At 36.8% G+C, this 14582-nt stretch overlaps 2 protein-coding genes and 1 pseudogene across 2 annotated transcripts; 2 read left to right on the top strand and 1 right to left on the bottom strand.

The window, feature by feature from the left end:
* Positions 1-2030: 2030 nt before the first annotated feature.
* On the top strand, positions 2031-3729 carry LOC121778397 (UDP-glycosyltransferase 86A1-like). The gene is made up of 2 exons (XM_042175749.1): positions 2031-2728; positions 2825-3729. Exons 1-2 carry the CDS (start codon positions 2206-2208, stop codon positions 3727-3729), a joined length of 1428 nt encoding a protein of 475 aa, XP_042031683.1. The 5' UTR covers positions 2031-2205.
* Positions 3730-8230: 4501 nt separating this feature from the next.
* On the bottom strand, positions 8231-11413 carry LOC121792236 (annotated as a pseudogene).
* Positions 11414-11983: 570 nt separating this feature from the next.
* On the top strand, positions 11984-14582 carry LOC121792212. The gene is made up of 3 exons (XM_042190071.1): positions 11984-12635; positions 14088-14166; positions 14285-14582. The coding sequence occupies exons 1-3, from the start codon at positions 12484-12486 to the stop codon at positions 14348-14350; spliced, it is 297 nt and encodes a 98-aa protein (XP_042046005.1). The 5' UTR covers positions 11984-12483; the 3' UTR covers positions 14351-14582.

The following is a 14582-nucleotide window of genomic DNA, read 5'->3' as shown; positions in this document are numbered from 1 at the left end:
ATCAACACTTATTCACTTCGATGGTTCAATACTTCATTAAGAGGGTGATAAATAACACAAACTAGAGAAAGAAAAAAAATGAGAAGAGCGATAAAATAGAGAAACAAAACAATAAATGCAAGAGAGGTAGAAGAAAATGGAGAAGAAAGTCCAAAACAATGCAAAAAGAAGATCATTTTTTTCTCTAAAAATCTCTAGTGATTTCTGTTTTGCATTTATCGTTCCAACCTTTTCAAACCATTTTCAGAAAGTTGATCGCATATGGACTCAATTCAAGCCCACTGCTATATTTAACACTCGATCACTTCACAAATCCCTAAACTAATTAAATTTCAAAAATAAGTATTGAAACATGTTATACTACTACTAGGTTTGAAGATTGCAAATTAACCGAAGCAAACTTTCCCAAAAAAACAAAACATACATTCAGATCAGCAAATGCATAGTTCTATGTATACTAGAATATCACACATACAATATACCGGGCCTCAGATCATCACAAATTCGTTAGAGAACAAGTGGTCAACCAGGTTCGTTTACCAATCCAACCGGACTTGGAGTTCTTTCTCTTGAAACCAAATTTACTTTAAACGCTCGTTTCTTATTATGTGCAATCTTTCAGCTGAAGTTACAACGAGACTTGTACGAAAATTTTGTCCCGATGGCTTATGGTGAATACATAAAGAAAATGAGCAAGTAGAGCACCCTTCCGACCAACCATACTCCAGTCTATCTTTTTTCGCCACTCATCTAATAAATTTTCATCGATTTTAGGAATGGGGAATGGGGTGATCACCTCACGTTGCAGGCTTATGGTGAATGGGGTGATTAATAAGTTTGGAGGGAGGTAAAATGAAATTTTTAAGAGATGAGTTAAATGATAGTTTAGTAAATCTATAATTATTGGAAGGGAAATAATAAGAAAAATGAAGAGAATAAATATAAAAAGGTGTAAAACCTTTATTCGGAAAAATTTGCATGTCTCGAACCCATATTTCCAAAGGTAAGCGAATTGAATCTCTTATTTCGAAAGGTCAGCAAATTTAAACCCATATTCCGAAATTTCTCTTTTTTATCTTTTGATCTTCAGATTATTGTGTCTGCTAAATCTCTCTACTTGTTATACTTCAATTGGACTGTATATATATTATATTATATAGGACTCCAATAATTAGATGAATTATTGCTCGATTTTGTACACCTTGGTTGACACGTTTGGAACCGTAGAAGAAAATGGTACGTAGAGATGCGACGGCGGAAACCACAACGCAAGATCCTCTAAAACGCAGTTTGCCAATCTAGTCAAACCTTCTTTTTTTTGGCAACCAACACCTTCAACAAAATTTTGTTCTTCGTTTTTTTTTATCATTATTCTCCATTTTTATATATTTATTAATTTTGTGATATTTATAAAATAAATAAAGTACTAAAAACTAAAAATACACTTAATTAAATAAAAAAATTACATACTTTAAATTCCTAAAACTAGATCACTAACTATAAAATAAACTATTGATTCCGAATTAGTTTGAGTATGCCAAAAAATTTCGATCAAATTTTATTGGAGTTGTCCATGAGATCCATTGGAAGAGAATAATAGCAATCGTCTAGTGGTAATAACCACTAGAAGATCGGGATTAGTCTTTTGTGATCGGGTTTGGGACGAAGTCGAGGAGAAGATAAAGTATTTGATGAGCCGGAAATCGAGTTGAGGAATGCGCAATCAAGGAGGTGAGTAGAAAATTGGACGAGTGATGGATCTTCAGTGACAAATTTTAGATAGTGTTTCACAAACAATTTGTAGCTTGTCTATTTAACTAATTGCCTAATATGTATTGGTAAATTGATGTAGAAAAGAAATACTAAAACATTTGCCTTTTATTGAAATGAACAGGGTAAACATGCAAATAGTAGTGTTTGGCGTTTAGGTTGTGTATTAAATTCGCTTACGAGTCCAAAGCATTTTTGGATTACCTTTTTATGTTGCTATTTCTCATTCCATCTCTCCAATAAATTTATGATTTCTTCAAATTAAAAAGTACTAGTACATGATTTACGTTCGGTTTCAGTTGTCTCTAGCTTCTGTTTTTGTCATAACTGAACGAATGATGCCGGCTATCTTGTGTAAGCAACAATATTGCACCGCTATAACTTATAGTATATAGAGACAGACTGTGTACATTAACATCCTTGAAAAAAGAAAAAATGGGGAAGAAAAGGCTACATGCCATTATGATCGGATTCTGCTACCAAGGCCATGTCATCCCCTTCACCAATCTGGCTATCAAGCTTGCTTCAAGTGGATGTGTCGTCACGTTCGTCCACCCCGAGTTCGTTCACCACATGCTAGCCAAAGCTGACGGCGTTAACGTTGCAGAGGCCGATCCCTTCATTCGAGCTCGCCAGTCGGGTCTAGACATACGTTACACCACAATTAGTGACGGGTTCCCTCCGGATTTCGACAGGATAATCAACTACAAGCAGCACTGGGAGGCTATTTTCCTCGATTTCCCGTCACGTGTGGATGAGTTAATCGGAAACATAATCAACTCCGATGATGAGGCTTTTGAGCATTTCTTGGTTGCTGACACTTCATATTCTTTGCCTGCAACTATTGCTCATAAATATAACATGTTGAATGTCTCCTTTTGGACACAGCCTGCTCTTGTGTTTATATTGTACTATCACTTGGATCTTCTCAGAGAGAGGGGCTATTTCCCAGTACAAGGTATGTGATGTGCTGTTGGCTATTTCATTGCATTATTGCTCATCTAAAAGCTTAATCAGTTTAGAAGAGTTGTTTGGGTTTTGGCTTGATGAACAGGTGATGAGGAAAATGTTGTCATAGATGTTATACCAGGAATTGAGGCCATCAAGATTAAGACCAAGGACTTGACGTCCAATTTTCACGATTGGGACGAAACAAGCATCACCAGAAGGATTATGGTGGAAGCATTTGAGAAGGTGAAGCAAGCAGATTTCATCCTCATCAACACAGTAGACGAACTCGAACACGAATGGGTTTCAGCTATGAACCAGAAGCAGCCTACTTATGCAATAGGACCTGTGAACTTCTCCAAACTTGATGTTCCAAAGAGTCTATGGTCCAAGACAGATTGCGCGGAGTGGCTGGATTCGAAGCCTCGTGGGTCTGTTTTGTATGTTTCATTCGGCAGTCTTGCTCAGAGCAACCAGCAGCTAGCTGAGGAGATAGCTAATGGGATTCTCCTCAGCGGAGTTCACTTTGTCTGGGTGATTCGCGACGGTGCAGACATGTTACCAGATGGTTTTGCGAATGAGAGCAAGGAGCGAGGGGTGATTGTTTCATGGTGCAATCAGAATGAGGTGCTCTCCAATCCTGTGATTGGAGGATTCCTAACGCATTGTGGATGGAACTCAATTCTTGAATCCATATGCTGCGGTGTTCCAATGATATGCTATCCCTTTTTCGCGGACCAACCAACTAACAGGAAACTAGTGGTTGATGATTGGAAGGTGGGGATTAATCTCTGCGACGGAACATCAGTTGATAGGAAAGAAGTTGCAGAGAAGATTAAGGAGTTGATCGGTAGTGAAACTTCAAATTCGTTGAGGGGTGAGATGAAGAGGATGAGCTCGGTGGTGCACAAAGCATTGGATGAAGATGGCTCCACGCACACAAATTTTCATCGATTTCTCGAGGATTTGTGGGCTAAGGCTGCTACTGGTGCTACCCATACCCATGGCTGAACATTTTTTTACCATTCAATACACACACAATCGGTAACTGCAAAAACAAACTAAGGTCCTGTCTGATGAATGTAGTATTGTATAAGTAAAACGTTTTTTTAGAGAAGTTTTATTGAATTAAATTTTCTCATTTTTTCTTTTCAATTTATTTATGCAAAAAAAAATCTGTATTTTTATTAGTATACATTTTTGTCACAAAAAATCTCTGTCCGTTTACGAAAATTTGTCTAATTTTTACCAATTTGCATTTAACTTGATCATTTCACAAATAAGATTACTTTCAATTGTTTTGTAAATTTTATAATAAATAAATTAATTAATTGTAACATTTGTATTAATTTCATCAACCAAACTTTTAATTTATATTATGTCTTAGACATAGTCTTTTCAACCAAACATCAATATAAAATTTAGTAGTACTAATTTAGTCCAAGACATAGTCTATTTAACCAAACATCAATATAAAATTTAGTAATACTAATTTAGTCCAAGACAAGGCCCATCTTATTTTATCCTATATTGAATCTCATTATTATTTTATCTTTCCAACCGAACGCCTCCGTAATGCACTATCAGCAATAGACAGTAGTTGTTCTTTCCAACATAGTGGTGAAATAAAGAAAATTTGCGATTGTAAATTATGAATGATATAGTAACTAGTAAAGGAGATCATGGTGTAGTTTAAGGAATTTATTTTCACTTTATAATCAATTAGAAACAGCTTACAGAGAATCACTTGTTAGGAAGATTTACTGAAATAAGAACAATCAGATATACTGAAAGGTGTGAACAACACTTTCAGATCAAATTAATTTGACGGTTCTACCAATATTTGATCGGATACAATTCAGGTTTCGAAAATATTCGTATATAGATTATGTAATATCTCTTTGAACCCAGAAATTGATCATAAGAAGAGGCTGAAAACGAAGAGTCGCATCTCTTCGTTTCTTAACTGTTTCTAATAGTTTTTGGCGGAAAAGGAAATTGCAAAATAGCCCTTCAACTTTCGAAAATTACGTTTCTGGATGAATTTTCTGTACTGCAACTTTAATGGAAATAAAAAATTTCCATTGGACCCCGCTACTCGGGGGCGCTGCCCCCGAACCCTCGTCTAATCATAACGAATTCAAATAAGTGTACACTCCGCATTTCCAACTTATTTGATGTCTCATTATGATCACGTTGATCAATCAAGTTAATCCAATTACACTAAAATATCCAACAATCCTCCCCTATTTTAGTGCAATCCTTGATCAACTAAAACAAGTCATCTCAAAATTCAAACTTTTGCATAAATGAAATATCGTAACGATTGAATTTCACCTTAACACATTATACATTCGAATACCCATGGTGTCTCTAAGGATTGAACCATGAGAACTCACTTTGAATACACGAAGATAATGTACACAAATGTTTACATACAAATATGTTCTATCTTGACACTATATTTACTAGCCTATGTCCTTATCCTTCATAAACATGTCAAAGCCAAGTCCTAGCTTCTTGAAGCGGCTAATCTCATGCTTATATATGTAGTTCCTTTATTCTTGCACCTACATATGCAATTTTTCAATATTAAGAATATATACATTCAACCTCCTTAACTTGTAGGTTTGAACACATACCTAGGGATGATTCTTTAATGTGTTCCAATCTCCAAATATTAAGCCTTCCACATTGAATTCAGCATCTAGTGTCATACTAAATGGGAATTGAGTATCTTAATATCAGAGATTTGTAGTGGACTTTAATCTCATCCCTATAGTCGACTTCTGCACAAGATCTCTACTTAACCCTTTGGTCAAATAATAGGCTAAATTATTGTGAGTTCTCACAAACTCCACAGATATCACACCATCCGTAATAAGTTCTCAAATCATGCTATGTCTAACACCTAAGTGTCTAAACTTTCCATTATACACTTGACTATATGCCTTAGCCAAGGTAGTTGCACTATCGCATCTGATAGATATAGATGATATTGGTTTAGGCCACAATGGAATTTCATAGATTAAATTTCTTAGCCATTCAGCCTCTTTACCAGCTGCTGCTAATGCCACAAACTCTGATTCCATTGTTGAATTTGTGATACAAGTTTGTTTCTTTGATGCCCAACATATAGCACCACCTCCAAGAAGGAATACCCAACCACTTGTGGAAGAATGATCTTCCATATTAGTAATTCAACTTGCATCCGAATAACCTTCAAGAACATAAGGGATTCCAGAATAAGACAAACTATAATCCATGGTTCCTTTTAAGTATTTAAATACTTGATTCATTGCTTGCCAGTGGATTAAACTTGGATTGTGAGTATATCGACTCAATTTTCCAACTGCAAAGGCTATATCGGGTCTAGTACTAATCATGGCATACATGAGTGATCCAATAGCCTTTGAATATTCAAGCTGATTCACAGCAACTCCTTTATTAGGCACGAGTTTTGCACTAGGATCAAAAGGAGTCTTAACTGGAGAACAATCTTTGAAATTAAATTTTTCCAACACTTTCTCAATATAATGTGATTGAGAAATGGAAATTCCTTGTTCTCCGTGTGTGATCTTAATTCCAAGAATCACATCAGTCTTCCCCTTGTCTTTCATCTCAAACTTAGATGACAAAAATTTATTTGTTTTATCCACTTGATCTTGGTCAGTACCAAAGATCAACATGTCATCTACGTATAAGCAAATGATCACCCATTTTCCAGTAGTGTCGAATTTGCTATATACACACTTGTCTGCTTGGTTTAATACAAAACCATTAGACAACACCACGTCATCAAACTTTTGATGCCATTGCTTGGGGGCTTGCTTTAGTCCATAAAGAGATTTTATCAATTTACATACCTTATGTTCATTACGAGGCATGACAAAGCCTTCTGGTTGTTTCATGTAAATCTCTTCATCTAATTCACCATTCAAAAAGACAGTCTTAACATCCATTTGGTGAATTATTGTTTATGTATAGCAGCAAGTGCTAACAATAATCTAATGGTGGAAATCCTTGCAACATGAGCATAGGTGTCAAAGAAATCAATTCATTCCTTTTGTCTAAAGCCTTGGATAACCAATCTGGCTTTATATTTGTTTATGTTTATGCTTCTATATACCTTCATCTTCGTTTTGAAGATCCATTTACTATTCAAAGGTTCACACCCATGTGGTAAATCAGTCAGTTTCCAAGTATTATCTTGGATTATAGAATCCATCTCATCTTGGATTGTCTCTTTCCAAAATGCAGCATCCCTCGATGTCATAGCCTCTTTGTAGGTCCTTGGATCATCACCAATATTAAAACAATATTGATATTGAAAGTTAATTTCATTCATTGATCCTTCTACCAAGTACAATTGGAAATCATCATCAAAAGACTTAGCTTTTCTTGCTCTACCACTCCTCCTACCCTCAGGAGGTGTATTAGTCACTTTGTTCGTCACATCATAGTTACTAGAGCTTGCAATCATACCTCCAGGTTTAGGTAAAGATGTGAATCTATTCTCACTTCCAAAATCAGCATCTCTTGACTCAATAATAGAGTGCACGGATACGTAGTCATTAGGTTCTATTACATAGAACCTATAACAGACAGAATTTTTGGGATAGCCAAGAAATACACAATCTATACCTCTTTGACCTGTGGTCTTCATTTTAGGGTCAGTTAGTCTTACCACAGCCCGACAACCTCAAACTCTGAGATAACTCAGTTTTGGTGGTTTTTATGCCAAAGTTCATAAGGGGTTATATTGTTACTTTTATTAGGAACTATGTTCAATAAGTAACAGGCTATTAACATAGCCCCACCCTAAAATCCTTCACTTAGGCCAGAATAGCACAACATTGAATTAACCATTTCTTTCAACGTTCTATTCTTTCTTTCTGCTACACCATTTTGTTGTGGTGTAAATGGAGCAGTGGTCTGATGTACTATACCAGTAGATTCGAAATATACTGGATCATAATACTCACATCCCCTATCAGTGCGAAGAACTTTAATCTTCAAACCATGATGAAGCTCTACACTTTCTTTGAAAATTTTAAATTTATCAAGAGCTCCATCTTTTGAATGGCACAAATACACATTGCAATATCTAGTAGCATCATCAATAAAAGTAACTACATACTTTTTATTACCAAGTGATAGAGTCGAATGAAAGTCACACAAATCACTGTGTATAAGTTCTAATACCTTAGTATCTTTAGTGATATGTTTATTGAAAGGTTGGCGAGTAATCTTAGTTAACATGCAAGATTTACATCTTTCAACATTCAATTCAAAAGCTGGTATTAAACTCGTTTTCGATATGTCTTTCAATCTCTTATAATGTACATGTCCTAATCTAGCATGCCACAATTCTGATTTACTAACATGATTACTAGAACTTGTAGAAGTCATGCAAACAGAATTATTAACAAAAGAAACATCTAGGTTCAACTTGAACATGCCACAAAAGATAACCGAAACCAATAAAAGTACCATGTCTTGACAGAATGTATTTGTCACTTTCTAAAACTGGTTTATAACCACAATTATTTAATACAATACCAGATACTAAGTTTTTACGAATTCCAGGTACATACACAACATTTTCTAAAACTAAAGAGTTTCCGGAAGTAAATACTAGGCTAACATTTCATATTCCTTTGATTGGTTCAGTTACAACGTTGCCCATCTTCAAAGAAGATCCATCTTCAATTGATTTAAAATCTTTGAACCATTGACGACCCCAGCCAGGGGCTGCCGCCCCTTAGACCTCGCTACTCGGGGGCGCTGCCCCGAACCCCGTCTAATCATAACGAATTCAAATAAATGTACACTCCGTACTTCTAACTTATTTGATGTCTCATTATGATCACGTTGATCAATCAAGTTAATCCAATTACACTAAAATATCCAACATCACTTACCATGAAATGACCACTGCAAGCCTCGAAATCCAAGATACGACGGCAGGGAAATGCCTTATGGTTCAGTCTCCGTTTTCCACTGTAGAAAGTAAGAGTCTGTACATAGGATCACCACGACCTAACACATGCCTTTCCCAATCAGATGCCACCAGCTCAAAATTCAATTATCAATTTCTTTACAAGAAACAAAAACCTTTGCATTCATTTCGAGCCCCAGAAAGTTCATATCTTTTCTTCTCCTCCCCATTCCAAACAAAAACAAACCATTTCCTGTAGCAAGCACGTAATTGGGGCTATTCTATTAAACTGAGTATAATAGAACTAAATAAGATCCTAACCTCAAATACTCAAAACAGAAAAGTTCAGTAATATAACACCATTTGAGAGCAAAAATACAATTTTCCGGCATATTAGCAGAGTGATATTACAACTCCCAACATCAACCACCAGAGATCTCATTGGATCATCATAGACAACACTCCAGTGATACGCCTGCAAATTCAAAATATTTTATGACTCAAAAATAAACAAGAACAGAGTAAGATTCCAGATAGTGTCAATATAATGGAAAATCAGACTAAATTTCCTGGATGGAGGCACGAGCTTGAATGAGATAAGTTCATAGTGAAGGGGGAAGGAAGATTCTATTTTCTTGATCTAAATTTTCAAAGTAACATGTTATTACAGATCTTTTGAACACCTTTTTGGTTAGAAGTTTTATAACTACATGTGAATAAGGGCATGACATGACCTTTTCGTACACATCGTGATTATTTCATTCCTCTTAATATTTATTCCGGATACTTGATCTCCTGCAGTTTTCCTTTATTACCAATCCACCATACTTGATCAGTGCATTCAATCAAAATGGAGTAGTAGATACATACTCTATCCAATGCCAAAACCCCGGGAAGTTTTCCTCCTTTAAGAACCTCCCAAACAACCGCAGCATTTTTGAGAAAATTATCATGTGAATAAGGCTTTGATATCCAGAGTGATTCTTCAAATTCCATTTTTCCAACGAAAGTCACATTGCAATTGGTTAGAGTACCAAGTGCTTCAGCAAGTTTAAAAGTCCCATCTTTGTCCTGCACTCTAGAGCTAAATCTCAATGGGCCAATCCTTGTTATTTTCTGAAGCAAATGAAAAAATTGTCAAGAGAAGCTGAAAAATTCACAGGATACTACTTATGCAGGGAAAACCTAGCAATTGCATTTTGCAAACGAAAAATAAATAAAGTAAGCTACTCAAAGAAACCGTTAAATATAGACCATGTCTATCAGTACAGAGCCATCACTCTAACTGGTGTGAATCATCTATTAGATCTCTCATCTCCGCTCCAGAAAGATAGCTACAGTGGATTGCGACATAAAATGTGTAGTTGAAAGAAAAGATTTTCTGTAACATTAGCACCTTGCTCTCTGAAAGAAAATGCACCATCTCTTCTAATGATCTTGGTCCAATATCAACAGGTTGCCAACCTGAAAACACACGAAGTCTCATTTAGTTATAGCATGCCCAATCGTCCATCACACATGCATAGAGAGAAAGTCAGCAAGGTGCTTCTCAATAATTTACCTTCGGGAATAGAATGAACATAAGCTATCTGAATCTTCTCTGACACATGATCTGTGATGCACCAAACATCTTGAGGCAGAACAACTGGAATATTTCTAGACTTTGCAGACTCCACTATCTTAGCAGCTTCTTATAGAGCTCCAGTTTCATCAGAATGGGTGTTCCTAGAGCATGCATAATTTGAAAAGCCATATTTCCAACAAAGACTAAACCATCACATGTAGATATTAAAGACTGCAAGGCTGCAGCTTTGTCTGCCAGTTTGCTTCCACCTATCTGTGCATGAAACGTTGAAGCCCTATGACTAATATAGAAGAAGGTTTAGAAGATATATGTAATTCTAGATACATTTGTTTAAGTTGAGAATATGACATTACAACAGCCATATAGGGCCTTCCAGTGATTTTGATGATTTCCTTCAGCTTATATAGGCCCTCCTCAAAGTAAAACCCAGCGATGCAGGCATTGCAAAATTTAGCAGCACCAACTGTAGAAGCAAGAACTTTATGAGACTCCGAAAAGGCATCATTGACAATTATATCAACCCCAGAAGTAAGTTCTTTGGCAAACTCTCAACAGTTTGCTCTTTCCCCCTTGAAGCAGAAAAGATTCTCAACCAAAAGAATGCCGGGTTTTTGAATATCATCCGCATCTAAATGCATGAACCCTGAAACATGTTTCACCGGAACAACTTCAAGTTCAAGCATGGATGACAAGAAATCTGCAGCACATAGAATCATTCAACAAAAGAAGACTTGAGATAAATTGTAATGCAAAAGCTATAATGACCACTGAACTAGTAGAATTAGATACACACCTGCAACAGATTTTGTCGAGAGACTTCCTTCCATATTGAACTTAGGATTTGCACTTTCATTCCAGCTACCCACGAGAATAACTTTTGCCCTTGAATTATACAAGTACCTAATGGTGAAGAAAGCATTTTCTGGCAATGGTTTATGTTCCTTCATCCCTTGAGGTAAGATCAGTGTATCAAACCTGACCATGACAACTTTTCCAAATAGGCTCATTACTTGGGAAGTTCCTTAGGAATTGTACATTCGGAAACACAGCTGATGGATCCGCGAATTTTTGATGTTAGCAAATGCTGGTAGAGAATGAAAATGCAGACACAAAGAATTTACGTGGTTCGATTTACTGAAGTAAATCTACGTCCACGGGAAAAAGGGAGGGCAAGATTGTATTGCTTGATCTGTTTTCTACAGCTTACAAATACAAACTTGCTATTTGCTATATGGTGTTTTATCTCTAGAGAGCTTAACCCCCTCATATCAGATCTAAGTTCCATTTATATCTTGGACTAAGATCGTGGCTTGCATCACCACCCTAAGTCGTGGATGTCGTGTAGGTCATGGCCTAAGATCGTGGATGTAGCGTAGGTCATGGCCTACGATCGTGGCCTGAGTTGACACCACGTGGTAGTGGGTGTGTTGGACATCCTGTATGGGTCCACTAACTCCTTGTTCGGTCGAATACTGAGACCGAACTGCTTTGGTTGCCGATCTGAGAGTAGAGCTTGATGCCGACCTGAGAGCAGAGCTTGATTGGTTGGCTTTTACCGAGCTGTAGGCTGAGGCCGAACTCTTTGGTAATGCCGAACTCATACTCCTGCTTTGGTTGCCGATCTGAGAGTAGAGCTTGATGCCGACCTGAGAGCAGAGCTTGATAGGTTGGCTTTTACCGAGCTGTAGGCTGAGGCCGAACTCTTTGGTAATGCCGAACTCATACTCTTCCTTGGGCTTTGGGCTGATGGGCCGTCATTGCTGTTGGGCTTGTTTAGTACGCACCCCATCAACAGCAAACCAGCTCACAAAATACTAATAATAGAAATTATAATTTGTTTCGGTGAATTCTAGTGATTAAGTCACACGAATGCATAACGAGAAAACCTGGATGTAGTGAGATGAATGCTGCGTCTCCTTTTGGTATGCAGACTGAGATTTCTGGGATGGCAGCATGACCTATCCGGCGGGGCTTTCAGAGAATTGGTAGCAACAATTTGGCAATTAAAGTAGATATTTATTCGACGAAGATCAACTACTTCCATTTTTGCAACGAAACACACTCTACTCTCCTATCCCCTCTCCGTAGCTTCTATTGTACCGTATTTTTTTTTTAATTTCTTTTTTCCCAAAATATTGATGTAAATAATTAATTATCGGAAGGCGAAAGATAATTTAAAAAGCCCTAAACTGATAAGGGATAAATTAGGATAAGGAAGAGCGGCTGAGGAGAAATAGATATGGAGAAGTACTTCGGAAACGCTTATCGGGGCGACCCGGGAGTTCCTCACGCTGATCCGGAAAGGTTCGTGAACATATGGATCGGGTCCGCCGCCTTCTCCGCCCTTACCTGGATTAACCCTTACATGTGGACTCTCTCCAACCAATTCAAGTATTCTTCCACACTCACGCTACTTTCTCTGTCAATGTTTCTCTGTAACTATGCAAAATGTTTTTCATGCCTTTTTTTATATTTTTTATCATGTGGTTATGAATTGTAGGTTGTTATGTCATCATCTGTGTATGTGTTGTTTGTGTTCTCTGTAACCCTTACATGTGGACTCTCTCCAACCAATTCAAGTATTCTTCCACACTCACGCTACTTTCTCTGTCAATGTTTCTCTGTAACTATGCAAAATGTTTTTCATGCCTTTTTTTATTTTTTTTTATCATGTGGTTATGAATTGTAGGTTGTTATGTCATCATCTATGTATGTGTTGTTTGTGTTCTCTGTGCCTTAAGCTACTGAATTGTGCATAGCATTTACTAGGATGGGAAGATGTGTAGTGCCTGGTACATAATTCTACTGGTTGGTTGATGAATTTTAATGCTGTGTTTAGGGTTTAATCAAAATCTGCAGGATATTATTGGAACACTTTGTGAAGTGTTAGCTGATAGTATTTTATAGTATGTGCAATCCTTCCATGGAAGGCAGAAAAGATAAGGATGTCTCACAATACAAAATGCACAATGTTTCCAACTTATTTGTCACCAAATGTCTTTTTTTATCAACCTTTATTATTGTATAAATAAATGTGGAAGTAGGCATCTTCCAGGTTAAACTCCATCGTCTTTCTAGCAGCTTGCTATACATTGAAGATTAGATGACATCTTTCACTAATTTATTTACTTTATTTTCTTCTCTGTTGTATCATATATGGATGAAGTACTCTTTACTATTGCAGTTTGGCCTTTCCTCTATTAACATCTAATTCTTGTTAGCACAGCTTGCTTATTCCATACATGAACATCTATGTATCTTCATCCATTGTAGGATAGTTCTTGGTTGAGGCCTTATGTTCTGCATTTTAAAGCAAACACTTTGGTTATCTTTAACTGTAATTTTCCCCACTCAATGTCCATAAGTTTTGCCGAGAATTTCAAATGCTTGCATGAAGCCTTAATTAGCATCTCGAATTTGTAACAGTTCAAATTGACTTGAGAATTGAGTTTAGTGTAGTTATGGTGAGAGCTTGTAGGGTCACTACTTTTAAACCATATTGATCCAGCCTGGGTGCCTTGTCCGGTTGGTTTGGTGGTTTATTTGTTATTTCATTTTCAGGTTAATTAGGTGTACATCTGGATTATTGATCCTCTGATTGCCCACAGCTGTTCGTGCTCTATCTCTTTCTTTAGATGTTACTAGAAGAGAAAATGGCACTTTGTTTCCTATTGGTCTTTCCTTCTTCATCTTACATGTTGCTCAAATGCTTCCAAAGCAAACACTTTTTTACCTCTTCCCTTTTGACTTGCTACTTCTATTCCTTTGAGGTCCACTTCGTTGCTATTCTTGCATCTTTATGGATCCTTTCAGTTCATATGCACATTTTCTTTAACAATGCAGTTGGCATGACAAAGCAATGCTTTTTGAACAATATCACTGGAAGAAAGCGCGTGCCAAGAATCAACCATATCAATTCCAGGTACCTTCTTCTCATGTTTCAGACATAACAATGTCGGGGAACTCATACTGCTACATTTGGCTTCTGCACCCTCTCTAGCCTTTTGTTTCTTACATATGATTTTGATTTTCTTCAACAGTGGAATCAAATGGACAAAAAAGTGCGAGACTCATACTACTTCAATTGGCCTGTCTACTTCCCATAGTCTTCTTCAGCACCAGAAGCCTTCTTCTTTTACTGGAGATTACTATCTTAGAGAAGTAGGCATAAAAATTTCCCTCCCTTCAAAAGAATACAACTGTAGTCCGGATCGTTGTCTTCATGTCTTGTTAAATTCCCTTTTTGAACCAAATTCTTATTTGGTGTCTGGTTATGGTTCCATCAACTTTATGCTACATTCAATCTTTAGCCATGAATATTACAACCTGGATTCTATA

This window comes from Salvia splendens, chromosome 2 (genome assembly GCF_004379255.2).
Source record: "Salvia splendens isolate huo1 chromosome 2, SspV2, whole genome shotgun sequence".
In the NCBI taxonomy this organism is placed as follows: domain Eukaryota; kingdom Viridiplantae; phylum Streptophyta; class Magnoliopsida; order Lamiales; family Lamiaceae; genus Salvia; species Salvia splendens.
Note: the sequence above shows the minus strand (reverse complement) of the source record. Positions and strands in the feature narration are given on the sequence as shown.

Bases quoted from the DNA above. Each gene is read 5' to 3' on its own strand.
- LOC121778397 (XM_042175749.1), top strand. From the start codon at position 2,206: ATGGGGAAGAAAAGGCTACATGCCATTATGATCGGATTCTGCTACCAA. The intron at 2,729-2,824 runs GTATGTGATGTG...CTTGATGAACAG, and splicing joins GGGCTATTTCCCAGTACAAG to GTGATGAGGAAAATGTTGTC.
- LOC121792212 (XM_042190071.1), top strand. From the start codon at position 12,484: ATGGAGAAGTACTTCGGAAACGCTTATCGGGGCGACCCGGGAGTTCCT. The intron at 12,636-14,087 runs GTATTCTTCCAC...TTAACAATGCAG, and splicing joins ACTCTCTCCAACCAATTCAA to TTGGCATGACAAAGCAATGC. The intron at 14,167-14,284 runs GTACCTTCTTCT...TTTCTTCAACAG, and splicing joins ATCAACCATATCAATTCCAG to TGGAATCAAATGGACAAAAA.